The sequence below is a fragment of the Macaca fascicularis genome, chromosome 11 (genome assembly GCF_037993035.2).
Source record: "Macaca fascicularis isolate 582-1 chromosome 11, T2T-MFA8v1.1".
NCBI classification, from domain to species: domain Eukaryota; kingdom Metazoa; phylum Chordata; class Mammalia; order Primates; family Cercopithecidae; genus Macaca; species Macaca fascicularis.
In genome coordinates, this window is record NC_088385.1 from 115377446 (window position 1) to 115405095 (window position 27650).

The window sequence follows — 27650 nt, forward strand, 5'->3', positions numbered from 1 at the left end:
ATTATTATAAAGCTTTACAGAAAGACAAGATGTAAGTAGCAGAAACCTATACTATGTTCATAGATTGGAACATGTAAATTCTTCCCAAATTCCCCAAACTGATCTCCAGGTTCAATGCAATTCCAATTAAAAAAAAAAAAAAAAGATTTTAAAAATATAACTACAAAAGCTGATTCTAAATCTGATGGAAGCATTGAAGGCTAAAAAAAAAAAGCCAAGATACTCTTGAAGAGGAACAAGGTGGATGGGACTCACCCTATCCAAGAGCAAAACATTATAACTCTCATCATTACAACAGTGTAACGTAAGCCAGTGGGACAGAATAGAAAATCCAGGAGAAAGACCCACACATACATGGACAGCTAATCTATGACAGATGTGGCACTGCACATCAGTGAGGGGAGGAAGGAATAATCAAACTCAGTACTAGAACAACTGGTTCTCCATATGGAAAAATGAAACCAGACCCAGTCTCATACCACTTAAAAATCAATTCCAGGTGGATGAGGCCCTAAATATGAAACAGAAAACTATAAAATTGTTATAAGAAATTAGAGTTAACTAGGGAATATTTTTCAAATAAGCACAACAAAAGCACAACCAAAAGGTAAAGAATTTTAATCTAATTGGATTTATCACTAAGAACCGTTCATCAAAAAACACCATTAAAAAAAAACAAATGAAAAGGCCGTCACGGTGGCTCCCGCCTATAATCCCAGCACTTTGGGAGGCCGAGGCAGGTGGATCACCTGAGGTCAGGAGTATGAGACCAGCCTGGCCAACATGGCGAAACCCCATCTCTACTAAAAACACAAAAATTAGCCGGGCGTGGTGACGAGGGCCTATAATCCCAGCTACTAAGGAGGCTGAGGCAGGAGAATCGCTTGAAACAGGGCGTGGGGGGCGGGGGAGTTGCAGTGAGCCGAGATCACGCCACTTTACTCCAGCCTGGGTGAAAAAGCGAAAACTCCGTGGGTGGTGGGTGGGGTGGGGAGGTGAAAAGACAAACAACAAACTGGGGAGAAAATCTGCAACACATACAGCCTAAAATAAGACTTAAGACTCAGCATTCCCACAAATCAATTAGAAAAAAGATACATCAAAAGGGAAATGGGTCAAAGACTTTTTTTTTTTTTTGAGACAGAGGCTCGCACTGTTGCTCAGGCTAGAGTGCAGTGGTGTGATCTCGGCTCACAGCAACATCCACCTCCCAGCTTCAAGCGATTCCCCTGCCTCAGCCTCCCAAATAGCTGGGATTACAGGCACCAGCCACCACGCCCAGCTAATTTTTTGTATTTTTAGTAGAGACGGGGTTTCACTATGTTGGCCAGGCTGGTCTCAAACTCCTGACCTCGTGATTCACCTGCCTCGGGCTCCCAAAGTCCTAGGATTACAGGCGTGAGCCACTGCGCCCGGCCCAAACACATTTTTTTAAAGAAACAGGGTTTTGCTTTGTCACTCAGGCAAGAATGCAGTGGCATGATTACAGCTCACTGCAGCCTTGACCTCCTGGGCTTCACCTCTGGAGTAGCTGGGACTACAGATACACAGACACGTGCCACCAAGCCCAACTAATTTTTTTTTTCTTCTGTAGAGACAGGGTCATGCTACGTTGCCCAGGCTGATCTCAAATTCCTGGGCTCCAGCAATCCTCCCGCCTTCGCCTCCCAAAGTGCTGGGATTATAGGCATAAGCCACTGTGCCCAGCCTGAAGACTTTAACACGCACAAAAACTTGAATGGCCAATCCACGTGAAAAGATGCTCAACTTCATTAGTAACCAGGGAAATACAAATTAAAACTACAATTTCAAATTCATCAAATTAAGTAGAATTTAAGTATGTCCAATATCCAAGACTGGCACAAGCAACAAGAACTCTCAGATAATGCTCACAGCAGTGCAAACTGATAACCTGGAAAACACTTTAACAACACACTATGATCCAGCAAAGTCATTCCTAAGTATTCTAGAGAAACTCTTTTTCATGTGTACAAGGAGACACACACAAGAATATTCAGAGTGGCACTGCTCCTCCTCCTAGCAAAAAATTGGAAATGACCCAACTATCCAGCAACATAGATAAATACATTGCAGTATACAGACAACTTTACAGCAGTGAAAACAAATGCACTGGAACTATACTTAGCAACATGAGTAAAACCCAAAAGCATGTTCAATGAAAATAAAATATACAGCATGATTCCAATATATAAAAGTTCAAAAGCAAGCAAAATTAAATATATTAATTAAGGATACTTTCATAGCTTGTAAAACTATAAAGAAAAGCAAGGGAATGATTATCACAAAAGTCAGGAAAGTGATTACCTCTCGGGAGAGGGAGGAGGAGGCAATCGGAGAGGGGCACATAGGAGACTTCTAAGGTACTGGCAATGTTCTATTTCTTAACCTGGGTGGTAGGTACATGGATGTTCACTTTATTATTAGTATGTAAACTGCATGTATACATTTATACACTCTATATATTTCACAATAAAACATTGTAAAGATACTGTTTAACTTGCAACTATCCATCAGGGAAAGGTTTGCAGAGAGACGTTTACTAAAGCCAACACTTACCAGTGCTTCTTCATAGGGTTTATATTTCTCCAGCTGCTGTAGTGCTTTGTTATAGTTCTGAATTACCGACTCTGGTACTGGGTCTTCTGACCATTCTTCATACTCTGCAAATGTGGCCTCCATATCTATTGAAAGATGGATTCAGCCCCGTGGGTGTTGCCATTGGGCTTTATCAACCCAAACACAGATTAAGCCATGAGACTCAGGTGCCACTAGCCCCTCCCACATCTGTGGCCATGGCAGCTCTTACTGATCAAATTTTGATTTCTGCTGAGCCCAAACCTGTCTGTAGAATCTGTCTCAAAACAATGTCCCAGGCAACCCTCCCAGCTAATTAATCAGTCAATGACACTAGTAGCAACAATTTAACAACACTTACCCAGTGTTGCCTATGTTCTAACACTTCACATCCATTAACTCATTCAGTCAACTCCACTCTACAAAGTAGTCTATTGTGATCCTCATTTTGCAGTTGAGGAAACTGAAGCAGAGGGTTCAGCTGCTTGTCTACAGTTAATGGTAGAGCAAGGCTGTGAACCCAGGCAGTCCGGCTCAAGTTCACACTCTAATCACTATGCTAGGCTGTTTCACGCTGGTAGGTGAAGTGAAATCTGCAAGCCAGCTCAGCTCTAGCCTTTGCTGCATGACACTCAATCATTTGATTAGACAACTACTTTATAACGTGTTAAATCCAATAAACCATGAAGAGAAATAACACCTGGGCTCCAGTAAAGTTGCCCAGAGGTTCTGAGTATGTACAACACATGCCCGTGTCTAGGGAACAAACACAACAGCCATGCCAAACTCTTCCCATACTCAGAAAAATCCTCCCAGCACACACACACTCACAGCTCCAAAGACTCAAAAGGCTTAGATTGCCAAAATGTATTTACAAAATAAGGAAACTCTTTACCAACCCCCAAGAAACTCACTTATGAGTACTTCCAATCAACTGCACTTCTGAACGAAATCCCTCCCACAGAGGAATGATCTAAACCCACGCAAAATTCCTGCTGTTACGGAAGAGGTTACTTATGAAGAGAAAATGATTATAATGGAACTCTTGTTCAATGACGTTTCCCCCAAAAATACCGGTGTCATTCACTATTCCTTTCAGAGACCCTATCTCTGCCTTTCCAGCTAGGTCTCAAAGGAGAAAAGAGCTCTCACCTAGGAGTCAGGGAGTCTGGCTTCCAGTCCTGCTTCTGACCCTCACAACCCTCTTAAGCACTAACATTCAAGATGTTTTTACCTAGGACCTCATCCCGAGAGACAATATCCAAGGACAGTAAGAACACAAGCTTTACCTGCCTCACAGGATGGTGGGAAAGGTCTAACTACATGTCATTCCCCCAAAGTATTTTAAAAACCATAGAGGGCTGGCTATTGACATGTCAGTTTCTCTTACCATAGAGTGGGATCGCCAACTGTCGCCGGAAAAGACTGTGGACTTTCTCAAGCTGTGAATCAAAGGTTTGTTCCCGGTCAAAAGGGGAAAGGAAGCCAGCTACGGGCTAAAGAAGCAAATTAGTAGTAAATAACAAACTGTGGTTCTTTCTTTGTTTTTTCTTTTGAGAAGGGTTCTCACTGTCACCCTGGCTGGAGTGCGGTGGTGTGATCACAGCTCACTACAGCCTCATGCTCCAGGCTCATGCAATCCTCCCACCTCAGAGTCCTGAGTAGCTAGGATCATAGGCATATGCCATCACGCCCAGCTAATGTTTTATGTTTTGTAGAGATGGGGTCTCACTATATTGCCCAGGCTGGTCTTGCACTCCTGAACTCAAGAGATCATCTGGCCTCAGCCTCCCAAACTGCTGGGATTACAAGCATGAGCCACCGTACTTGGCCAACTCTGGTTCTTTCTACTTCAAAAAGTATCTCAACAAATTTTCAGTTCAAGCTAAAAAAATGTATACGACCTCTTCCATACATATTGAACCAAATGCTACAAGGGGTATAAAAAAGGTTATCTATCACCCAACCACTAAGGGATTGGCAAAGACCATTTTGTTAACTATATGAACTGCAAGATTCATCCTGGACATGTGTTTCAAAATAATCCTTCCAAGGAGACTTACAAAGACAGCCCCAGCCTGTTCAGAGACAACCACAGGTACTCACCCGAGCAGCTTCCACGATTGCACTTTCAAACTCTCGGTAAGCCTCCCAAAGGGCGAGTCCTTTGGTCATATGCAAACCAACAGACGAGAGAGCCCTTTCAAACACGGAGCGAACTTTCTCAAGGCCACCTTTCTGACCAATCCCACCAACTGAGTACTGGCCATACTCTAGCCAAATGTTAGGACCTAAAAATAAGAAGTGTTCAATTAGTTTGGGGTATAAAATACCCAAATATCAAAACTGATGCAAAACAAAAGAAATGTGCCTACCAAAAAAGTTCTCAGACAGCAGCACTAAATGACAGTGAAGGCCTAACAGCAGAGATGACCATAAAGGACCAAAAAACATTACAGTCTGGGGAAGACCATAGATCCTCAGAAAAAGATAACTGGTGCTATTAACAATGGCTGTGAGAGAGAAAGAAGTGGGTAACAGGATCATCAGAAATCATGGGAACACCATGCACTGCTAAAATTATCAGTGGTTCTAAAAGAAGACTCATGGGCCACAGAGCAGAGGTACAGATATAGTTTTTAAAAATACATTTGGCCAGGTGCAGTGGCTCACACCTATAATCCCAGCATTTTGGGAGACTGAGGCGGGAAGATCACAAGGTCAGGAGTTCGAGACCAGCCTGGCCAATATGGTGAAACCCCGTCTCTACTAAAAATACAAAAATTAGCCGGGCGTTGTGGCAGGCACCTGTAGTCCCAGCTACTTGGGAGGCTGAGGCAGGAAAATCGCTTGAACTCAGGTGAGGGGGAGGTTGCAGCGAGCCGAGATCACACCACTGCCCTCCAGCCTGAGAGCGAGACTCTCAAAAAAGAAAAAAAAGATAACACACACACACACACACACATACTATACTTGTATATTCATAAAACACCTCTTATTTTCATTATACAGATTATAAACCAAAAAATTGTGAATTCTTTTTGGCTTGCAAAGATACACAAAAAATTCTCTATCTCAGAACAGTCTATATGGTAAGCAGCAATGCTTCTCACAAGAGGGACTGCTCCCAGTGGGAAATCAACAAGGAAGAGGATATGAAATCTGAAAGGGGAAATTGTTTGTTTGATTTTTGAGACAGAGTCTCATTCTGTCACCCAGGCTAGAGTGCAGAGGCATGATCTCAGCTCACTGCACCCTCCGCCTCCTGGGTTCAAGTGATTCTCCTGCCTCAGCCTCCCGAGTAGCTGGGACAACAGGTGTGTGCCACCACGCCTGGCTAGTTTTTTGTATTTTTAGTAGAGATGGGGTTTCACTGTGTTAGCCAGGATGGTCTCAAACTCCTGAACTCGAGATCCACCTGCCTCAGCCTCCCGAAGTTCTGGGATTACAGGCGTGAGCCACCACCCCCAGTCTGAAAGGGGAAATTTTTAGAATGCCTTTTTTTTTTTTTTTCTTCTGAGACAGAGTCTCACTTTGTCACCCAGGCTGGAGTACAGTGGCATAATCTTGGTCCACTGCAACCTCTGCCTCCTGGGTTCAAGCAATTTTCATGCCTCAGCCACCTGAGTAGCTGGGATTACAGGCCTACATGCCACCACACCCAGCTAATTGTATTTTTAGTGGAGATGGGGTTTCCCCATGCTGGGCAGGCTGATTTCAAACTCCTGGGCTCAAGTGAGCTGCCTGCCTTGATCTCCCAAATTGCTGGGATTACAGGCATAAGCTACCAAGCCTGACCTTAAAATGCTTTCTTCTGAGACAGAATCTCACTCTGTTGCCCAGGCTGGAGTGTAGTAGCACAACCTCAGCTCACTGCAACCTCCACCTCCTCAGTTCAAGCAATTCTCCTGCCTCAGCCTCCTGAGTAGCTGAGATTACAAGCACGTGCCACCATGCCTGGCTAATTCTTGTATTTTTAGCAGAGATGGGGTTTTGCCATGTTGGCCAGGCTGGTCTTGAGCTCCCAATGTCAAGTGACCACCAGCCTCGGTCTCCCAAAGTTCTGGGATTACAGGTGTGAGCCACCACGCCCAGCCTTAAAACGCTTTTTAATAGCATTTTGTCCACAGCATTGTCTGATGTGGTCCCCAGTTCACATACAGAAAATATTTAAGACACTTATACTATATACAGGGCACAGTAAAGAGACTTAAAGGGAGGTGAGTCTTCTATACTCCACTTGCACCGGTAAGATGTCAATACCAGCAGGCAAGGGAGGTCTCTGTGGGGACAGAACGATTCTGTATCTGGACTGCAGCAGTGGTTAGATGAATCTACACATGTAATAAAATGTCTTTTTTTCCCATTGTTCCAAGGTCAATTTCCTGGTTGTTGTTCTTTTTTTTTTTTTTTTTTTTGAGACGGAGTCTCGCTCTGTCGCCCAGGCTGGAGTGCAGTGGCCGGATCTCAGCTCACTGCAAGCTCCGCCTCCCAGGTTTAAGCCATTCTCCTGCCTCAGCCTCCCGAGTAGCTGGGACTACAGGCGCCCGCCACCTCGCCCGGCTAGTTTTTTGTATTTTTAGTAGAGACGGGGTTTCACCGTGTTAGCCAGGATGGTCTTGATCTCCTGACCTCGTGATCCGCCCGTCTCGGCCTCCCAAAGTGCTGGGATTACAGGCTTGAGCCACCGCGCCCGGCAATTTCCTGGTTTTGATTTTGTACTACAGAAACAAGATATTGGAGGAAACTGGGTAAAGTGAGTACACAAGACTTCTCTGTACTATTTCTGCAACTTCCTATACTCTATAATTACTTCAAAATAAAAAGGTTTTCTTTTAATGTTTTCATCTTTTTTTTTTAAAGCATCTTGTCCAAAACCTCTAAAACCCTATTCAATGTATAAAAGATCACCAGGAAATGCCATGTAAGCTCTGTCAGTACATCCTGAGTGTGAGTGTACTCATTCCCTTACTGCAAGCGCTTCTTCCACTTTTATTTTAAAACTACACTTCCTCAATTAAAGAACAAAGACAATGACAAGACGATTGAACTTAAATCTTGCTAATTGTTAGACTAAAGTTCCCTTTTCTGGGTAGCAGCATCTCATAATACAGTCCTCAACAGCAGACTGATCTACATGACATTTTCAGATACCCTAAAAAAGTCCACGGGAACTTACAAATGTAATCCTTCACAGCTTTCTCAAAGAGGTCATACACATGCTCTCTGTCCAGGCCGTCCTGGGCCATGCTGATCTCGTCGTGCAGCCACTCCAGCCAGAGCTCTACGAGACAAGAGTACTTCCCGCATTAATACCAAAGGGGAGGCTGAGAGCAGGGACTTTACCAAGAAACATCAGCACGCCAATGCTTCATCCATCTTACACAACCTGGCATTGTTCCAGAAATTCACTTCTTAAAACCTGAACTAAGCACATAGGAGATTTTATGCTTCCAAATAAGATCAAATCACTAAAATCATAACATCCTCTACTTGTTAGGCATTTCATATTTGGCAAAGCACTTTTCTCATTCAGTCTTTATCATAATCCTGTAAGGTTGGTGATAGTAACACTAAAAATAATGACATCTATTTAAGGATTACAACATGCCAGGCATGTGTTAAGTGTTATAGGTAGAATAGCTCATCCTATTCTGTCATACATTACAAGGCAGAAACTACTGCTGCCATCATTTAACTGCTAGAAAAACTGAGTCTCAGAATGTTTACATAATCTGCTTAAGGTCACACAGATAGTAAACGATGTAGCCAGGAATGAATCTAGGTCATCTGACTCTAGCATCTACACTCAGCAGTTATGCTTTGCAGAAGGGAAAAGGGGCAGAGTGGGATCTAGGACCAAAGTGTCCTAAGCACTGCCCAAAAGATCACTTATGAATATTCATGAAGACTAAAGAGTTGTTCAGTGCAATTATGTTTCTAATACGCAAATAAGTAGAAATAACCTAAATGCCCAACTATTCTGGAACAATTAATGTATGAAACATTTACATAAAAAGCTGTCTGTAAAAGTTTAAATATATTTACAATTTTCTGGTTTCAAGAGAATGGATTAAATACATAAATACTGAAATGGGAAATAGAAATGGGATTCAAGTTTAATCACATTACAAATGTTTACCATAACGTTATAATTAAAAAATCAGAATTCAAAATCCGTGTTATATGATCATAACTACATTTTGCAAAAAACTACAAGATAATAAACTAAAAATAGCTAACTCTGATGGGTTTTCTTCTTTCTACTACACTGTATGTTCCAGGTTTTCTACAAGGAGCATGTCCCACTTTCAACAATGAAACAAATATACAAGCCTTGTTTCTGTTTCTAAAAGCAGCCTGACTGCTGAAGCTTACCTTCAGTCAAGGGAAAGATCTCACTCATCTTCTGGCGGGCCATCCTCACCTTGGTAAGCTCCCCTTCCAGCCGGAGCAGCCTGATCAAGTCCACGTGGCAGTTATAGTCATAGACGTTGATAGACAACTAACAGGAAAAGAAACAAGTTGAAATTTAAAATGCCATCATCAAGTAACTTAGCTTTTGTCACTACTGGTAACTACACACATACCTGCCACAAACAAAATAAATGTGCTATCTGAGAAAACCACTGAAACAGCAACCCAGCGTGTACCCACAGGCAGAAGACAAAACAATAAAAGAGGCTTTTGAAACAAACATAAAGCTCCCTCAAATCTGTTACAGTTCCTGCTAGAAGCCATCAGGGTTCTCTCGGAAATAAAGGAGGCATTCTAATGAAACAAATAAAAAGTATGTGACCTCAGGTAAGTTATTTACTTTCCTAAGCCTCTATTTCCTCATCTATAAAATGAGAACACTACTGTTTCTAGTTCATACCAGGTCTTCCAAAGATTTTTAAAAATTCTACTATTACACTGGTCTTTAAGAAAAACTAAAAACCAAAAAGGTAATTTTATAACATCCTTCAGTACATGTGAGGTACACTGTAAGACCTTTTTTATTTTACTAAATAAAAAAGATGGAGGCCAGTTACGGTGGCTCACGTCTGTGATCCCAGCACTTTGGGAGGCCAAGGCAGGTGGACTGCTTGAGCTCAGGCGTTCGAGACCAGCCTCAGCAACATAGTCAAACCCTATCTCTACCAAAAATACAAAAAATTAGCCGGACATTGTGGTATGCGCCTGTGGTCCCAGCTACTTCGGAGGCTGAAGTGGATCACTTGAGCCTGGGAGAGAGAGGTTGCAGCGAGCCGAGATCACGCCACTGCACTCTGGGCCTGAGTGACAGAGCAAGACCCTATCTCCAAAAAGAGATGGAAATCCATATTAGAGAAACAAGAGTGGCAGCAGGTTGGTATCTGTTGATGCTGAGTGACAGGTACATAAAGTTTTATTTGTACATTTGAAACTTTTCAAACTAAAATTACTTTAAGTTACCATATATCTGAGACAAAGAAAAACAAAAAGAATGTCACTAGCAGACCAACCCTTGAAGAATAGCTAAAGGAAGTTCTTCGAACAGAAAAGTTAAAAGAAGGAATCCTAGAGCATCAAAAAGAAAGAACAGAACAACAGTAAGAGCAGAAATACAGGAACTATGACAGATGAGTATCCTCCTCTCTTCATGAGCTTTCTAAATCGTATGTAATGAAACAAACATTGTAAGAACTTCTGATACCCAACACAGTATTATTTAAAAGTGGGGATGGAAAGAGAACTGAAATGGAAGATTTCCACACTTCGTTCAAGTGGTAAAACACTGATACCATGTAAGTCAACTCTGTATATTTTAACACCCAAAGCAACCACTCAGAAAACTATTCAAAGCAATTACACTAAAAATCACTTTAAATAAATCAAGATGGCCAGGCGTGGTGGCTCACACCTGTAATCCCAGCACTTTGGGAGGCTGAAGCGGGCAGATCACGAGGTCAGGAGTTCAAGACCAGCCTGGCCAACATGGTGAAACCCCATCTCTACCAAAAAATACAAAAAATTAGCTGGGTGTGGTGGCACATGCCTGTAGTCCCAGCTACTCGGGAGGCTGAGGCAGGAGAATCACTTGAACCTGGGAGGCAGAGGTTGCAGTGAGCTGAGATCACACCATTGCGCTCCAGCCTGGGCGACAGAGCGAGACTCCATCTCAAAAAATAATAATAATAAAAAATAAAAAATAAATTAAATTAAATTAAATTAAAAATCAGAAATGTATAAAGAGAACAATACATAATGACCAAATTGGGTCTATCCCAGGAATGCAAGGGTGTTTTCACACTACAAAATCATCCAGTATAATTTTTTCCACCATCAAATTTGACGAAAAAAAATATGATTATCTCAATGAAGACAAAGCATGTGATTAAAACACCCACTCATGAGTCAAAATTAAGAACTGGCACACTAGGAATAGAAAGGCACTTCCTTAACCTGATTTTTAAAATCTACAATAAATATGACTCCTAATGATAATATATTAAAATTCCTTTTAAAAAACACAAAAAGCTACCCAGTATCACCCTCTATTTAACCCTGTACTGGAGGTCTGGGGTTGGAACAATGAGACAAGGAAAAGAAACGTAAAGAGAGAAAAGAATGAGAACTGTAATTATAGTCAGATGATATCACTGTATAGTAAACTAAAACTCATCTACAAACAAATCATTTGGAAATAATAAACAAGATTAGTAAGGTGACAAGCAATAAGAGCAATGTATAAAAATCAATTACGGCCGGGCGTGGTGGCTCACGCCTGTAATCCCAGCACTTTGGGAGGCCGAGGTGGGCGGATCACAAGGTCAGGAGATCGAGACCATGGTGAAACCCCATCTCTACTAAAAATAGAAAAAATTAGCCGGGCGCAGGGGCGGGCGCCTGTAGTCCCAGCTACTCGGGAGGCTGAGGCAGGAGAATGGCGTGAACCCGGGAGGCGGAGCTTGCAGTGAGCCGAGATTGCGCCACTGCACTCCAGCCTGGGCGACAGAGCGAGACTCCGTCTCAAAAAAAAAAAAAAAAAAAAAAAAAAAAAAAAATCAATTACATACAAAGAGACAAATACTGTATGATTCCACTTATATGAAGTATCTAGTCAAATTCATAGAGACAGAAAACTACAATGGTAGTTACCAGGGGGTTGGGAAGGAAGGGGAAGGAGAGCTGTTTAATGGGTACAGAGTTGCATCTATGCAAATGAAAACTTTGGAGATCTGTTTCGCAACAATTTGACTATACTTAATACTACTGAACTGTACACTTAAGAATAACATAGCAAATTTTACGTTATGTGTTTTTTACAATAAAAAAATTACATTTCTATAAACCAGCAAGCTTTAAAATGTAATTTTAAATAGGATAGCATAAACATCGAACACCATAAAGTACCTAGAAATACATCTAACAAAAGATGTGTGACACCTGTATGGCAAAATGTTTTTAAACTTGATTGAAAGATATTAAAGACTTGGCTGGGTGCGGTGGCTCACGCCTGTAATCCCAGCACTCTGGGAGGCCAAGCTGGGCAGATCACCTGAGTCCAGGAGTTCGAGACCAGCTTGGGCAACACAGCAAAACTCTGTCTCTACAAAAATTATAAAAAATTAGCTGAGTGGTAGCACATGCCTGTGGTCCCAGCTACTCAAGAGGATGAGGTGAGAAGATCACTTAAGTCCAGCAGGCAGAGGTTGCAGTGCACTGAGATCATGCCACTGCACTCCAGCCCGGGCAACAGAGCAAGACCACGTCTCAGAAATAGAAAGAATATTCAATACCTAGACAAATGGAGTTATATGCATATTCTGGGTTAGAATAATCATTATGGCAAAGACGTCAATTCTCCCCTAAATAATCCATAAATTCAATGCAATTCAAATGAAAAAACCAACAGGGTTTTTCATAGACCTTGACAAAATCATCCTAAAATTTATACGAAAGAGCCAAAACACCCTGCAGGGAAAGAAAAAAAAAATCAGGTAGAAGGATTTGTCTTACCAGATAGCAAGCCTTAGCAATAAGTTAATCAGTGGAACTGGCACAGGATAGACAAACTGAAGAGAGAGCCCAAAACAGACCCATGCAGTTGAAAAACATTATGGCTCAGGTGGCAATGGCTGTTTCAGCTAAAATAAATTTATGATGTACAATTGTGACCCCCAGGTTGAAAAATAGTGACTTTGAGAAACTCTTCTTTTTTTTTTTTTTTGAGACAGGGTCTCACTCTTCCTCAGGCTGGAGTGCCGTGGCACAATCACGAATCACTGCAGCCTCAAATTCCTGGGGGCTCAAGTGATCCTCCCGCCTCAGCCTCTCCAGTAGCTGCTACTACACGCGCACGCCACCACACCCGGCTACATTTTTTTTTTTTTTTTTTTTTTTTTGAGACGGAGTCTGGCTCTGTTGCCCAGGCTGGAGTGCAGTGGCCGGATCTCAGCTCACTGCAAGCCCCGCCTCCCGGGTTCACGCCATTCTCCTGCCTCAGCCTCCCGAGTAGCTGGGAGTACAGGCGCCCGCCACCTCGCCCGGCTAATTTTTTTTGTATTTTAGTAGAGACGGGGTTTCACCGTGTTAGCCAGGATGGTCTCGATCTCCTGAACTCGTGATTCGCCCGTCTCGGCCTCCCAAAGTGCTGGGATTACAGGCTTGAGCCACCGCGCCCGGCCTACATTTTTTAAATTTATTTTTTGTAAAGGGGGGGTCTCACCATCTTGCCCAGTCTGGTCTCAAACTACTGGGCTCAAAGGATCATCCTGCCTCAGCCTCTCAAAGTGCTGGATTACAGGTGTGAGCCACTGCATCTGGTGAGAAACTCTTGTACATGATGTGAACTGCTTTGTATTTATCAAATTACATGCCAAAGATAATAATCAACTACAGATAAGAGCTCTCATTTTTAAATCTTAAGACTTTTAGCAATGTTCTCCTGCTTATGACTCCTAAAAGCTGACAAACTGAACTCATCCAATGATCACGATAGGTGAAAAGCACTGGACCAGATCAGGACACAAGTGTTCTAATCCCCACTTGTTCTGTTTCCTCGTTTGTACCATGAAAGAGCTGGGCTAAAGCTCTGGTTCTTAAATGGGCTACCATGACACACTGATGTTTCAAAATCACGTATCAAGTGTGTCACACAAAGTAACCGCAGTTTGGGATATTTGAGAAATGAAGTTTGAGAAGGATATACTTTCTTCATTAAAGAACATTCAAGGCTCTCCGCGCCACATCACCACTCTGAACTCACTAGAGGTGCTTGTGGAGCACGAACAGGAGTGGGAGAGCACTTGCCAGTCAGTGTCACGAATATCTATGTATGCAAGCACCCCTCACATGAATACCATGTGTAGATCAGCAGAAGAAAAAGGTGCAAAAGTCGCTAAAGTCAAGAAGCTGCCTTTAAGGTGTGGCTTTTGGTGTAAACTTCTGATTTTCAGGGTAAAATGATGAAGTTGCTATATAAGGACAAATACTCTGAAAGTACATATATTAAATACATATTGAAATGCATTTAAAAGAGCTATTTCTACATAGTTCAACCTATACTGAGAAATGATAAATATGCTGGTCTATTCTGGTCTTAGAACATCATTAATGACTTTTTTTTTTTTTTTTTTTTGAGATGGAGTCTTGCTGTCACCCAGGCTGGAGTGCAGTGGTGTGATCTCAGCTTACTGCAACCTCTGCCTCCTGGGTTCAAGTGATTCTCCTGCCTCAGCCTCCCGAGTAGCTGGGATTAATAACATAGATGCTTTAAAGGAAACTTAACCAATCACAAAATGATACGTTAACTGATTGAACTCCCTAGCAATGTGAAGAAAGTGTTACACCTACCTGTACTAGAAAGGGGGAGAAATAAGAGAGGTCTGATGGAAAGAAAACAACTGGTGCGATCAAGGGAAAGGCAGGGAAGGGAGAATGGAGCAGCAACTATCACGTACCAAACCGTGCCAGGAGCTTTACCCACATTGTGCCTGTGAGTCGCCCCACAACAGCCCTGTGAGGAAAGCACTATTACAACCTTCATTTTACTAACTGGGACACCCAAGGCTCTGCGAGCTGAAATAACTTGTTACAAGGCCTTTCCACTACTCAATGGAAGGCTGGGGATCACACAGGGTTGCAAAGCCATAGTCTCTGTACTGCTGCACTGACAAATCTGCTGAAGCGACCATGAAGTGCCACTTTTAGTTTCAGCACACAAACACAAATAATGGAAAATATTTGCTTTTGTTACACAGATACCATAGCAAACTGCCAGCTTCCATAAAATATAATCGTGGCCACGTGTGGTAGCTTGTGCCTGTGATCTGAGAACTTTGGGACGCTGAGGCAGGAGGATGACTTGAGCTCAGGAATTCAACATCTACCTGGGCAACATAGTAAGAACCCATCTCTACAAAAATAAATTTTAATTAGCCAGGCATGGGGGCTCATGCCTGTAGTCCGAGCTACTTTGAAGGGTGAGCTGGGAGGATCACTTGAGCCTGGGAGGTCCCAGCTGCAGTGAGCCATGATCACGCCACTACTCCAGCCTGGGCAAGAGTGAGACGCTCTCTCAGAAACACTCAGGTATGAGAACCAGAACTTTCAAATATGGCGGGGCCAAGTTTCTCCCAGACCTATTTGGAAGCGATTCATCATGATGCTCTACCATAAGAGCAGCTACGGCAGGAAGCAGCAGCTGTGGGACCAGGTGAGGTGGGTGGGAGGCTTGGAGAAATTGGAAAAGTCCATTTCTAGACCCCAGGACAGAGAGCATAAGGCCAGAGGGTCTTCAATTCATCACTTGCCAGGTCCCATCCTGTGTGGTCACATTCTAAACTCCATCCCACCCTTGGTGATTTGTGGCAGGACAGGCAACTGCAGAGTACTAGTGGCCAGGAGACCTCTGCTCTCCCCTTTCTTGCTCCTTAGCAAGCTGTGTACCCTCATCAAGGACTTAACCTCTCTGGTCCCAAACCTCTCTTTCCCCCACCTCACAGAATAGGCTCATCGAAAGGCCCAGGACTAGCAGTCTGAAGAAATGATATCAACAAGGGCAGGGACACAGTCAATCTGGTACGCAGTGTCACGCTGTACTTGCTGAATAAGACTAAATTAGCTTCAGTACACTTATTTATAAAAAGTGGAAATGGTAACTACCTGCCAACCCCAACTGGTTCCTCTGTCAATCAAATGTAATGGGTGGGGCAAGCTATACCAATGGATGACATCACTATCTCATAATGTAACAAAAATATCAGTGCCAGAGGGAGTATTATAAGGAAACTGACACTCAGCAACGTTTAATGAGTAACCTAGATTAGCAACTTCACATTCACTGAGTGATTTCACATCCAGTGTGGCATCTAGTCCACATTTTCGGTGTAAATCCCACTATGAACGACTTAAAGCAAATCATTTCATCATTTGTTCTGAACCTCTGTTTCTTCATCTGTAAAAAGAGAATGTGGGCCGGGCGTAGTGGCTCAGGCCTGTAACCCCAGCACTATGGGAGGCCAAGGTGCGTGGATCCCCTGAGGTCAGGAATTCAAGAGAAGCCCGGCCAACATGGTGAAACCCCATCTCTACTAAAAATACAGAAATTAGCCGGGCGCAATGGGGCATGCCTGGATCCCAGCTACTGGGAAGGCTGAGGCAGAAGAATCGCTTCAACCAGGGAGGCAGAGTTTGCAGTGAGACGAGATGGTGCCACTGCACTCCAGCCTGGGTGACGGGGCGAGACTCTTGTCTCAAAAAAAAAAAAAGAGAGAGAATGTGCTCCATCTCTTCTGTTTGCCCCCTCCAAACACACCCTACCCTCTCCTCCCTGCCCTGTGTCCCCGAGTATAGACCCCATATACAGGTTTTCTGGCTCTTCAGCTTCCAGATGGGTCTGCCCAGCAGAAGGCACCAGCAGGAGAAGTTTGGTGGAAGGAAGAAAGGGAGGTCAAGGTATTTCTTCCCCCACCCCAATCCTTGACAGGAAACTGGAGCTGCATCCCTTGAACAAAGTTATCAGCAGGTCTCAGGTGCCCTCTCCACACAACTCAGATCATTCCCTTCACCCCTTCAGGCCCAAAGATGGACACCAGGTTCAGGAGTTACTAGCCATGGGATACTAAACCTTCACTCCTGATTTCCCATACCCACACCCTTACTTTCTCTCAGATCATCCTAATCTAAATGTGCCACCTATTTCCTGCTGAGATCCTGGATTATACAGTAGATATCACCACCTCGTAAGGTTACAAACGAGAGACCATGTTATGACTAGATGCTAGGCACTGGGCTATAGATACTGTTACAACAATTATATTATGCAGACATTGTTGCTCCCAATCTGCAGATGAGGAAGCCGAGAGGATCAGAGAAATTAAGAAATTCTCACAAGGACATACAAGGGTGGAACAGCTAGAACTGAGGCCTTAACCTCCAGAACCAGCAAACCTTTCCATTTCTATTATCACCATCGCGGTCAATATTTTTCCTACCACAAGTTTCATCACCGCCGTCATTCCTACACAACAAAGTAACAGTCTCTTATGAATGAGTGTATTTCTACTGTTGGACGTGTGGCTACGAGGGGGAGTTCTGGAATGGGATCAAAGTACGAGGCCTGACTTGCAGGAAGTATTATCTTGAGCAAGAGACTTTCCTCCACGAACCTCAGTTTCCTCCAGTAAAATGGGGATAGATAACAGGGCTTCCTTCACAGGGTGGTGAGGATTCAATGGGATAACATTTGCAAAGCACCGGGCACGCAGTAAGCACTCAAATGACAGGAGCTACGGTCATGAAAAAGGGGTTTGCAGCCTTGGCGGCTTTATGGCCGCCGAGGACTAGGGAGGCGGGCCAGGACACGGGGACCTGAGGACCTGAAAGACTGGAAGGTGCCCGCTGCCCACCCCCGGGCCCACCTGCTCCTCCAGTCTCTCAATCTCCAGCTGGTTCTTCTCCTCCTCTTCGTCATATTCCCACTCGTACTCCCCGGGGGAGCTCTCCGCGGAGGAAGCCATGGCGTACTCATCCCCATCGCTCTCGCTCACGCCTTCCTCCTGCTGATCCCACCCTGGCCCCACGGTCTTGTATGTCGCAGCGGCCACAGCCCGCGATAACACCTTCCTTCTTGTCCTCGCCGCCTTAACCTCATCCTCCTCTCCGTCAGCCTTGGGCCCAGCCTTGGACTCAGCCTCGGGTTCTGAAGCCGAGGTTGCGGCCGCAGTCGCCATCTTGCGCTTCTAATGACTCTCGGGTCTTCCCGCGGCCGCCGAAGACCCGCTGAGGCAGAAGCTGCCCGCGGCGCGCGCCTTATCAAAAGCCCGTTTTCTTGACACTGAAAGGGAAACTGGGAACCTTAGATAACGAGAAAATCTCCAAATACACTAAATTCATTTTATTTTATACCCCTGTAAAAACTCCCACCAGAGAAAAAACTCATTATCATGGCATACGTTCCGTCACAACTTCGGACAGAAGTTGGGTCTTTGGGCAGGAAGTGGAGGCCATAGAGGAAGTCATGAAGCGAGCGTGGTGTCTGTAGTAAAGAATTTGGCGCCATCTTGAGAAGGTCAAAGTGATTCTTAGAAAAAATACCTTACTTATCGCCTAGTGTGACCTGGCGCTTGGGTTTAGTCTCCCCAGCAACTGCACCTCAAACGCAAAGAAAACTGCAGGTCCTCGGGGAAGGATCGATTTCACCATTCAAGAGAAAAATCCATTTCCCAAAGAAATTCTTCCCCTTTATGTAAACATCTGGTACCTAGGAGGCGTTAAATACACTTGAGTTTTCCGGTTTTATAAGCTCACATACTGCAAACCAACAGTAAATACGCATTTCTTTAGAAATTCTTAATTGCTAGGCACCGACATATAAATTGAATTTGCTGTTGTTTCAGAGAGAAAAATAGACATATACTCATTTTTTTTCAATCAGGACATGGTGTTCGTTTCCTTCTTAAGCTTCCCATTGTTGAGGTAGGCAAGTACTGGAGTGTGTCTCTATCTCTACCTTGCTCCCTCATTAGCAAGCTTAATGGGCAGGAATTACGTCTGTTTTGCTTTCTGTTGGATCCCCGGGTCTAGTAGAGTGCCTTGACACATAGTAGGTACTCAACACAGATGCTGGCTTCATGATGAAGGAATTGTCCTCGAATTAATACAAAAAGGAAGATTCAGACTTAGCAAGCCGGTACCATTTGTCTAGGGACACACAGCCAGGAAGGAACCGAACCAGGATTCTAACCCAGGACTACCCAAGTTCGAATTCTAGTTGAACCTAAGCCCTAAGCGACCTTGGACGGAGTGACCAAACTGCCCTGAATCTCAGCTTCCTTAGCTGCAAAATAGGGTTAGGAAAAGTGGACTCAGTGGTCCTCTGCGCCGCATTCCCACACTGCAGAAGCCTGAGATCCTCTCTCAACCAGAATCCAGCACCCAGGACAAGCCCTCTAGCGACTTCAGACCTTCCCGCTCCCGACCCCGCCCGCCCCCGAGAGGCGTGGTCAAGGCGGGGCCACAGGGCGGAGGCTTGCACGGAACGGTAAGGCGCAGGCGCAAAGCCTCGGTGACGCCAGAGAGGCGCGCTCCCAGCTCGGCGCCGACTCGCAGACGCGCCCCGCCCCTCGGCATCGCTCTGGACTGGCGCAGGCGCAAGCCGGCAAGATGGCGGCAGCTGGAGCTGGCCGTCTGAGGCGGGCAGCGTCGGCTCTGCTGCTCCGGAGCCCCCGCCTGCCCGCCCGGGAGCTATCGGCCCCGGCCCGACTCTATCACAAGAAGGTAGGGACAAACGAGGGGACACGCGGAATGCCGACTCGGGGGAGGCCTGGGCTGGAGCGGCGGCCGCGGGGTTCTACGCAGCCAGGACTAGCTGTCGCCTCCCACGTCTTTGCCCTGACTCACTTTCCCTTGCTGCGCAGTGAGGCTCACTGCAACTGATAAACAACAGTTACCGCTCATCGGGCTGCGACTTCCAGGGGGCCCCGCCGCTGGCCGCGACTTCGTGCGTCCCAACTTTAAATTCGCCAACAGCCCAGGAGGCAGGGTCCTGTTGGGACTTGTCTTTTAGAGTCCAGGGACAGACACACCCCCGGAGCGGGCTCCGGCTTCAGCCACGCTGCTGCCCTGGCTAGATGACCTTGCGCTAGTCACTGCGCCTCTCTGAACTTGTTTCCCCAGGTGTAAATGAGGACTCTCAGCTGTCTCTTACAAAGGATACTGTGCATGGAGTCCTGTCATGGTTCCTGGCACATAGGCCCCAGCACGAGGAGACCGTTTCTGTTACTGCTTTAGGAGTGCATAGGGGAGTCAGGCTTGTAACCAACATGCGTAGTGTTTTTGTTTTGTTTTGGGGGTTTTTTTTTGGCGGGGAAGGAGGGATAGATGCATAGTTTGCAGCCCCTTGCTGTCTGGTGACGCAAAGTCCCCCAGACGTGAGACTCCCACTCTAGAAACAAAGAATGCCATAAATCAACGTGGCACAAAAAGTCCCTCCGTTAGATACTATCCTATAGGGGCCTTTACTTGGAGTCAAAATCCTTAGTCAGATGGGGAGGAAAAGGGGACTGGAAGATCGGGGTGCTTACTACTAACCAGTAACCACATTAAGGCCTTCTGTGTGCCAGTTCGAATGGATGTTGATTCTGATCTGGCCTCTGCCCTTTCTCCAAGGGCTTCTTCACTCCTCCCCCTCCCGGCGGTGTGTTTCGTTGAGGGTACACCCCGAGGAAACTTGGACTAGCAGCCTTTCAGCAGCCAGGGTGCGCTGCTGCACCAGGGTGATGACAGGCTCTGAAATACGGTAATGGCACTGTTTTTATTTTGAAAGACACATAAACGTACACATTCCATAGCATTGTTCTCTGTGTAACAGTCACCTTAAGGCTTCTAAAAGTTTTCCCTTCCTGGGCCATAGTTATTTTTAGAATTTTTAAATAGTAATCATCCTTTGAGGATAGTTTTTATTTGAAAATAACAAAACTGCTGTTTGAGCCCAAGTCTGGTGATGTAGGTGGGTAAAAGTCAAGTATTTTTGTAAAAACCCTATGGAATTAAGACATGATTTCACTGATATTTTTTTCTTCTAGGTGTCGCTAATCTGTGAAGTAGTTGTAGAGGAGACACAAAAGGAATTGGGGGTCACAAATGGTTCTCACTGACATGAGTGTAGACCTTTCTACTCAGGTGAAATTTGGTGATTGCCTGCCAGGTTCAAGATGCTGACTTCCAGGAGCTTGCCACCATACCAGAGACCAGCACCAATAGAGAGTGAACACGATTTATCTTAACCCTCTCATTTTAGGTTGTTGATCATTATGAAAATCCTAGAAACGTGGGGTCCCTTGACAAGACATCTAAAAATGTTGGAACTGGACTGGTGGGGGCTCCAGCATGTGGTGACGTAATGAAATTACAGGTATGGCTAGTCTTTAATAGTGATAACAATAATCCCTTTAAGTTTACAAAGCACTTGCACATACAGCATTTCACTCGGTCTCCATCTTTATTCCTGTGAGATGGGATGAGTCCATGTTAGACGTGATTGGAACAGGGCCTCAATCGTAGCTCTCCTGCCAGGCTAGTGTACTATGCCGACTTTTTCCGAAATAGAAAAGTAATCTCATTTTTGTACTCACTGTATAAGTTTAAATTCCAACTTCAGCCAACGAAAGAGTTTTGTGAATTTTACTGATCAAAGGAAAATCCCAGTGAGCTAGCAGTCCCCAATGAGATAAGAAACACAGTAAATTAAACCTGTCCCCAGATTGGGAGCAACATGAAGATAGTGTCTAGTGCTTTGGGTAAACTGTTGTTGTAGCGCCAATCTGCTGCTTCATGGTGAGTGGGCAGCTTGCCAGAGATCTTCATACCTATCTTGGAATACAGAAACAAAACAGGAGGAAACCACTAAGTATAATCTGCTGCCCAAGAAAAAAGTATTAACCAGAGACCTTTATTGTGTACTCTCTCAGTGTTTAAGAGGCAGATTGCCCCAGCAGCTGTGAGCAGACTGCCTCAAATAGAAGTTCATAGCCAAAATGCAAGCCAGAGTCGCAAAACAAAATAATATTGGGGTGGAGGAACATATTTTCCAGCTGATCTTTGTCAGTTGGGCCTGGATAATTGTCCCTGCATTTCACTTTTCATCACTGAGCTCTCTGAAACAAGGCAAAATCAGTAATTAATACCATCACTTAGTATGGAAAGCAAGCCCAAAGCCCTTGGGGAAGGCCCCAATGAACCTTCGTGAGTGCCAAGTTCCAGAGGGTGGTCCTAGGACTCACCACTTAACTCTTGTCTCTTTTCTAGATTCAAGTGGATGAAAAGGGGAAAATTGTGGATGCTAGGTTTAAAACATTTGGCTGTGGTTCTGCAATTGCCTCCAGCTCATTAGCCACTGAATGGGTGAAAGGAAAGACGGTAAGGTTGCTCACAAATCTGACAGAATGAAATTGCATTCACCCCAAGCCTGTCTCTTGACGGGTCTAATGGGTCAAAAACAACCATAACTTTTTTTTAATATTCTGAATTTTTAAAGTTTCTGCTATACAGATGTTGATTATATTAATTCTTCAAATTGGGAATTATAGATCATTCTAGATGATGTTTGGGTTTTTTTCTTGTTGATCATTTTGTTTGTTTGTTTGGGTGTTAATTACATACAAAAAAGATCATCACCTGTCCCTCTAACAAAATAGAATTTAGAAGAAATCTTTGGCTTTCTCTAAGGTTACCAATACTCTTATAATTTGTCAAGTCAGAGAGTTGTTATATGGTAGTTATTTTCTTGCTTATTTCCTCTCATGTTTCAGGAAGGGTTCTAGGTGGCTTACAAGGATTGGTGAAATAAACTAGCCTGTGTTAAAAGAGGGATTAAAGAATCAAAAACACAGCAAGGGTAGGGGCAAAGTGAACAACGAAATCAGAACAGTGATCCAGGTGGTTGATCGCAAGCCCTCTAAAGGCAGAGATAATAAAGAGCTAGAACTTCTCTTTCATCCCTTTCTCTCCGAAGTGTCTTTCCCTGGTAGCTGCAGAGGTCAAAGGTCCCAAAAGCAGTGAAGAGCTGGACTTTCTAAAATCCAGTTGCTGTCAGAACCTCTCAGAAAAGCCAACCATCATGGCACTCATCTTTGCTGCCCCAAGGGACCAGGTGCAGGGAGCTGAGTCATGGAGGAGCATGCTTGGGAGCTGGCCAGCTCCACGGCAGAGCGGTTTGCCAGGCCACGTGCCACCTGCTTCCTGTGGCTCACGGCCTTCTGGCTGGCAAGCTCCTGTGGGCCAGGAAGCTCAGACCTAACCTGCTCTGGCAGGAGGTAGCCCTGAAGTGATTTGTCAGGAACTGTCCTCAGGTGAAGGGAGAAATGAGACAAGGCACTTATGCTCCCAGAACCTGCCTCTTAGGGGACTGTGAATTGTGATCAGAAAATGGGAGAGAGAACATTTTCTTTAACCTTGAGATCGCCTATCTGAGTTTCAGGAGCAGAACCTGAATCAGCCAAGAAGGGTTAGCAGAATTGGGAAATTGAACGATAGTCAGACATAGCGAAGGAGCCCAGCTGTTGGGAAATCTGGTTTTCTGTAAGGCGGTGGGGCACTGTTCCACATGGGCGAGGATCTGTTTGCCTCACATTATCCCCCCCGGGCTGTCAACCAGACCCCAGGCGTCCTCCTCAGTTGATCTGGAAGAGCTGCTCCTATAGGCAAAGGGTGACACCAGAGAGAGCGTTCAGCCTGACCCGGCTGTGCGACTGCCACTGTGCCACTTACCTGACATCTTCCCAACCTCTCTGATGCCATGTGGCACTTCTAGTCAAAAGGATTTATTCTAACATTTCGTATGAGGACATCAGAGAAGCTGATATTCACAAAACCAGTATCGGAAATCACTACCTTTTAAGGAAAAGATTCCTGACACAGGCCACAAGCAGATCCCTAAGAGACTTCTCACCGGTTCCACTCCTGGCTTAGAGAAGTGTCTGGGCGGTCTTTGCTTACCCAAGCCAGGCAGTGCAGCTGTGTATACTTCATGCTTGAGAATCCCAGCTGCAGCTTTGATAGAGTGGGAGTCATCCTGAGAAGACCCTCAGCCCTTTGAGTTATTAAACAGAAATTATCCCCACCAACCCCGAGGGCCTTTTTGGCCTCCCTTTTTTATTGTCTGGCCCTCACAAGATAAAGCGTTGCTAAAACTGCCCGTCTTTCCATTATGCCTCTCAGGTGGAGGAAGCCTTGACTATCAAAAACACAGATATCGCCAAGGAGCTCTGCCTGCCTCCCGTGAAACTGCACTGCTCCAGTAAGTCTCTGCTCTCCATACCAGTCAGCTCGGACATTTGGCAGTAATTTCAACTTGCATTTGCAACAGTCCTTTTAGGTCATGGAGCCCATGTTTATAACCCTCAGAATTAGAGCTCATGAGTCTGTCCTTACAACCTGCAGAGGGTTAGAGCCCCCGTGGTCTCACATTCATCCCTAAGAAAATCATGCCAGAAGGAGATATGCACCAGCCATCATACTGAGCACTTGATGGGCATCATTTCTAAACCTCACAGATATCCTTGAGTGCACAGTCGATGTCATTACTTTCCTCTTATGGATGAAGGAGCTGAGGCTTGGGTTGAGACACCCACGTCACATGGCTAATAAGTGGGAGAGCCAGAATTTAAGCTCCAATCTTTGATTTCAGAATCTGCTGTTTCTAGCAGAGGAGAAAACTCAGCTTTCTCCATAATCCCGTTTCCTGTGTATTTCTTCACTTCCTGTCTGGATGCTATAACTGTCAGGGTCTGCATCTGTATATATGGCACAACTAAGCCCAGTTGTACAATGGTCCCCCTCTCTGCTATCCTAAAAAAAAGTTCAGATGCCTTAAGACTTGTACTTGGCTTTCCAGTTTGGTCTCTGTATTAAATCTAATGCTTTTTCCATCATTTCTTAACCTTCTCAGGGAAAGAAGGAATGAGAAACATTAGCCTTAATGCATCGATGGAGGTTTACTAACCAAATTAGTTAAAAATCAGCAGAGGGTCAGGCCTCTTGCCAGGGTAATACTCACAAGGAGAAGAGCCAGGTGCCAGGGCAGACACACTAACTCATTCTTCAGGAAGCCTGGTCAGACCCAAGTTCTTTCCACTTGATCTGGAATTTTAAGTACCCATAAAGAAAGGTCATCACGCCGGGCGCGGTGGCTCAAGCCTGTAATCCCAGCACTTTGGGAGGCCGAGACGGGCGGATCACGAGGTCAGGAGATCGAGACCATCCTGGCTAACACAGTGAAACCCCGTCTCTACTAAAAATACAAAAACTTAGCCGGGCGAGGTGGCAGGCGCCTGTAGTCCCAGCTACTCGGGAGGCTGAGGCAGGAGAATGGCGTGAACCCGGGAGGCGGAGCTTGCAGTGAGCTGAGATCCGGCCACTGCACTCCAGCCTGGGTGACAGAGCGAGACTCCGTCTCAAAAAAAAAAAAAAAAAAAAAAAAAAAAGAAAGGTCATCACTTGTAAACATTTTCACATGGTTTCAGGAAATCCCTAGCCCTTTTATTAGGCATTTTTAGGTACTGAAACCTTTAGCTGATGTTCTCTGCTATTTGCTTGCTTTCTGCTGTCATTCCAGCTCTCTTGGTTTTTATTTTCCCCATAGCCTCACTTTGAATATTGACTCCTAAATAAAAGTGGTCAAACTCTCGATCACTAGAGGGTGATGTGGCAAATGCCATCCCATCAACAGATTGACATGATCTTTTTTCCAAAGGTCATGTCAACTTTTTATCATGATATGATTTTGTCCAAAGCCAGACTTTGATGGGAGCAGGCAAGAACTAACATTTGCTATGTCCCTACTATGTGTTAGACATCTTCCGTAAGTCCCCACACTATCCTGGCAAGAAAAGCATGATTATCCCAGTTCTATAGAGTAGAAAGTAGGTTCGAAGAGGCTAAGGAACTAGCCTGGGATCACAGATATTTAAACCCTAGTCTGTCTCCAGGATTACCCACAGGAGTAACTCAGCTCAGGAAGTAGCTGCTGACCTGCCCGGCAACTCCTCACCCCAGCTTTCTGGCTTGGTTACCCCGTTAGTCCCCACCAGCACCACTTCCTCTAAGCTCTTAAAGATTCTATTCCCAAAACCACTTCTTTCGCATCTAGAAACTTAGGCTTCTTTCCTTCCGTTACCTGTAGTGCTGGCTGAAGATGCAATCAAGGCCGCCCTGGCTGATTACAAATTGAAACAAGAACCCAAAAAAGGAGGAGCAGAGAAGAAATGAGCCCTCCCTGGGTGAAGCCTCCAGCAGGCCACACCCCTGTTTCCCACCTGCCGTGCAATCACCTTAGATGTTCAGAAGCCGCTCCCTCTCCACTGAAGAGCTATGAGATACGCACAATACTTGCTGTTCACATTATGACTCTCATGCAAGCAAAATACACAGTTTCATTGTTCTGAATCCCGTGGTTTCTTTCAGTCCACTTTTATCGCCTTAACCTAGTTAATGTGTATTTTGAATTGTGTTTATGACCTCAGAACTGAAATTGATAAGTCGCAAATGTTGATAGCCCATGAAGTGCGTAAGTATCTAATTTTACCTGAATTGATTTGGAGGGAAATTACCAGTAGAATGCCTTTGTCTGAATATTTGATAGAACTAATTGTTGTACATAAAACAGATCTGCATATATATATATAAAAATAATAATAAAACAATGGAAGATAATGGTGTTCTCTAATAAGCCTTGTCTCTTGGGCCCATCATTCACTCCAAAGTGGTGCCCAAAGCCCCTTGGGGTTCCCAGATGTTGGACCGCAATGACATACACAGCTCTCCAAGCAAACAACAGTAAAGGTCATGTACAAGATTTTTTCCAAAGACAAATACACGTAATATTTTTTTGGAACAAGGATGAAAGGAGATGATTATCGCTTTTCATTGTTCTTTGTGAGATAGTAGTTGACAGCTCGAAGTGAGTCTTGAAGATTCTTTTTGTAATTTCACTGGTTGCTCAAATCTAAGAAGCATTGGCTTAGCACCCTAAAGATATGTGAAGAGCACCTCGGGAATGAGTTTAAAATGCAGATTTCTAGGCCCAAGTTTCTGACTTCTGTCTGGGCAGGTAATTCCAGAGCCCCTGACTTTTAAGAACCACTTTAAGAACCAAGGTCATAGATGAGCCGAACTTTAGGGAAGAAACTTCTGAATGCTCTGTTCTGCATCGGTGTAGTATGTAACTGGTTCATTCTGAACTCTCTGTACCTGCATAGTACACCTAAGGTTGTTTAAAAAACATTCATCCAGCCGGGCGCGGTGGCTTACACCTGTAATCCCAGCACTTTGGGAGGCCGAGGCGGGTGGATCACGAGGTCAGGAGTTCAAGACCAGCCTGGCCAACATAGTGAAACCCTGTCTCTACTAAGAATACAAAAATTAGCCAGGCGTGGCGGCATGTGCCTGTAATCCCACTACTCGGGAGGCTGAGGCAGGAGAATCGCTTGACCTGGGAGGCAGAGGTAGCAGTGAGCCAAGATTGCACCAGTGCACTCCAGCCTGCAAGACAGAGCAAGACTCTCTCAAAAAAAAACCAGACAAGCATTCATCCCTGGTTTGGGCATAAGTCTAAGCACGGTTCCTCCTACCCTGATGTCTCCCTATTCTTAGCTACCTGTAGTCATGCAAATCTCAATAAAGGATGCCCTATCTTCTAGTGAAAATGGGTGATTGAAATATTGACTCCCATAGTCTCAAATGTTCAACTTCAAAAGTAAGATGTGTTTGTTTTTTCTGGTGGTGGTTTTTTTGTTCAGGCATAGGCTGGCTGCCTCTTAAATATGCCTCCCTTACTTTTTTTGTTTTTTTTTTTTGTTTTAATGCTCTGGGTTCTGGTGGAGGGCGCAGAACTTCAAAGACTGTTCCCTGTGTAGTCTGTGACGGCAGCCACAGACCAGGGACTTTATAGGAATCTCAAATTAGAACCCTGGGTAGAACCATGTAAAATTGTCGTGTGTGGCATGTTCTGCAATTTAATTCACAGTCCCTCTAGACTGAGCTTGTCTCTCCCTTGTTTATTACATGTGGCACCACCACAATTCCACACC

The 27650-nt window shown here is 44.7% G+C and overlaps 2 protein-coding genes across 9 annotated transcripts in view; one reads left to right on the plus strand and one right to left on the minus strand.

The window, feature by feature from the left end:
- SART3 (spliceosome associated factor 3, U4/U6 recycling protein) overlaps positions 1-17814 on the minus strand; it is a 36355-nt gene extending 18541 nt beyond the window's left edge. For 2 of the 5 annotated variants that reach the window (XM_015431496.4, XM_005572145.5), the window contains exons 1-6: positions 17484-17814; positions 8974-9100; positions 7775-7879; positions 4702-4886; positions 3986-4037; positions 2578-2702 (exon numbers count right to left, since the gene is read on the minus strand). In XM_015431496.4, the coding sequence (XP_015286982.1) occupies positions 2578-2702; positions 3986-4037; positions 4702-4886; positions 7775-7879; positions 8974-9100; positions 17484-17795 (906 nt within the window). In that variant the 5' untranslated portion in view covers positions 17796-17814. Of the gene's footprint in view, positions 1-2325; positions 2408-2577; positions 2721-3985; positions 4092-4701; positions 4887-7774; positions 7880-8973; positions 9101-17483 lie in introns of those variants that run through there. The other 3 variants (XM_065524753.2, XM_005572144.5, XM_074007706.1) reach the window with 2 other exon arrangements.
- A 1386-nt stretch (positions 17815-19200) lies between these two features.
- On the plus strand, positions 19201-26274 carry ISCU (iron-sulfur cluster assembly enzyme). Of its 4 annotated transcripts, XM_074007709.1 has the most exons (6): positions 19201-19341; positions 20233-20362; positions 20649-20977; positions 21871-21981; positions 23782-23860; positions 25745-26274. In XM_074007709.1, exons 3-6 carry the CDS (start codon positions 20966-20968, stop codon positions 25828-25830), a joined length of 288 nt encoding a protein of 95 aa, XP_073863810.1. In that variant the 5' UTR covers positions 19201-19341; positions 20233-20362; positions 20649-20965; the 3' UTR covers positions 25831-26274. The 4 variants fall into 4 exon arrangements, 3 of the variants coding, with proteins under 3 accessions (XP_073863810.1, XP_073863809.1, XP_045221808.2); XR_012420587.1 differs by lacking the exon at positions 20233-20362 and having other exon boundaries at positions 20864-20977; positions 23782-24730; positions 25052-26274; XM_074007708.1 differs by having other exon boundaries at positions 20233-20977.
- The last annotated feature ends 1376 nt before the right edge of the window (positions 26275-27650 follow it).

Excerpts from the sequence above, each read along its gene's own strand:
- ISCU (XM_045365873.2), top strand. The coding sequence starts at position 19,228 with ATGGCGGCAGCTGGAGCTGGCCGTCTGAGGCGGGCAGCGTCGGCTCTG. Across the intron at positions 20,978-21,870 it reads GTGACGTAATGAAATTACAG|ATTCAAGTGGATGAAAAGGG; the intron begins GTATGGCTAGTC and ends TCTCTTTTCTAG. Across the intron at positions 23,861-25,744 it reads CGTGAAACTGCACTGCTCCA|TGCTGGCTGAAGATGCAATC; the intron begins GTAAGTCTCTGC and ends CGTTACCTGTAG.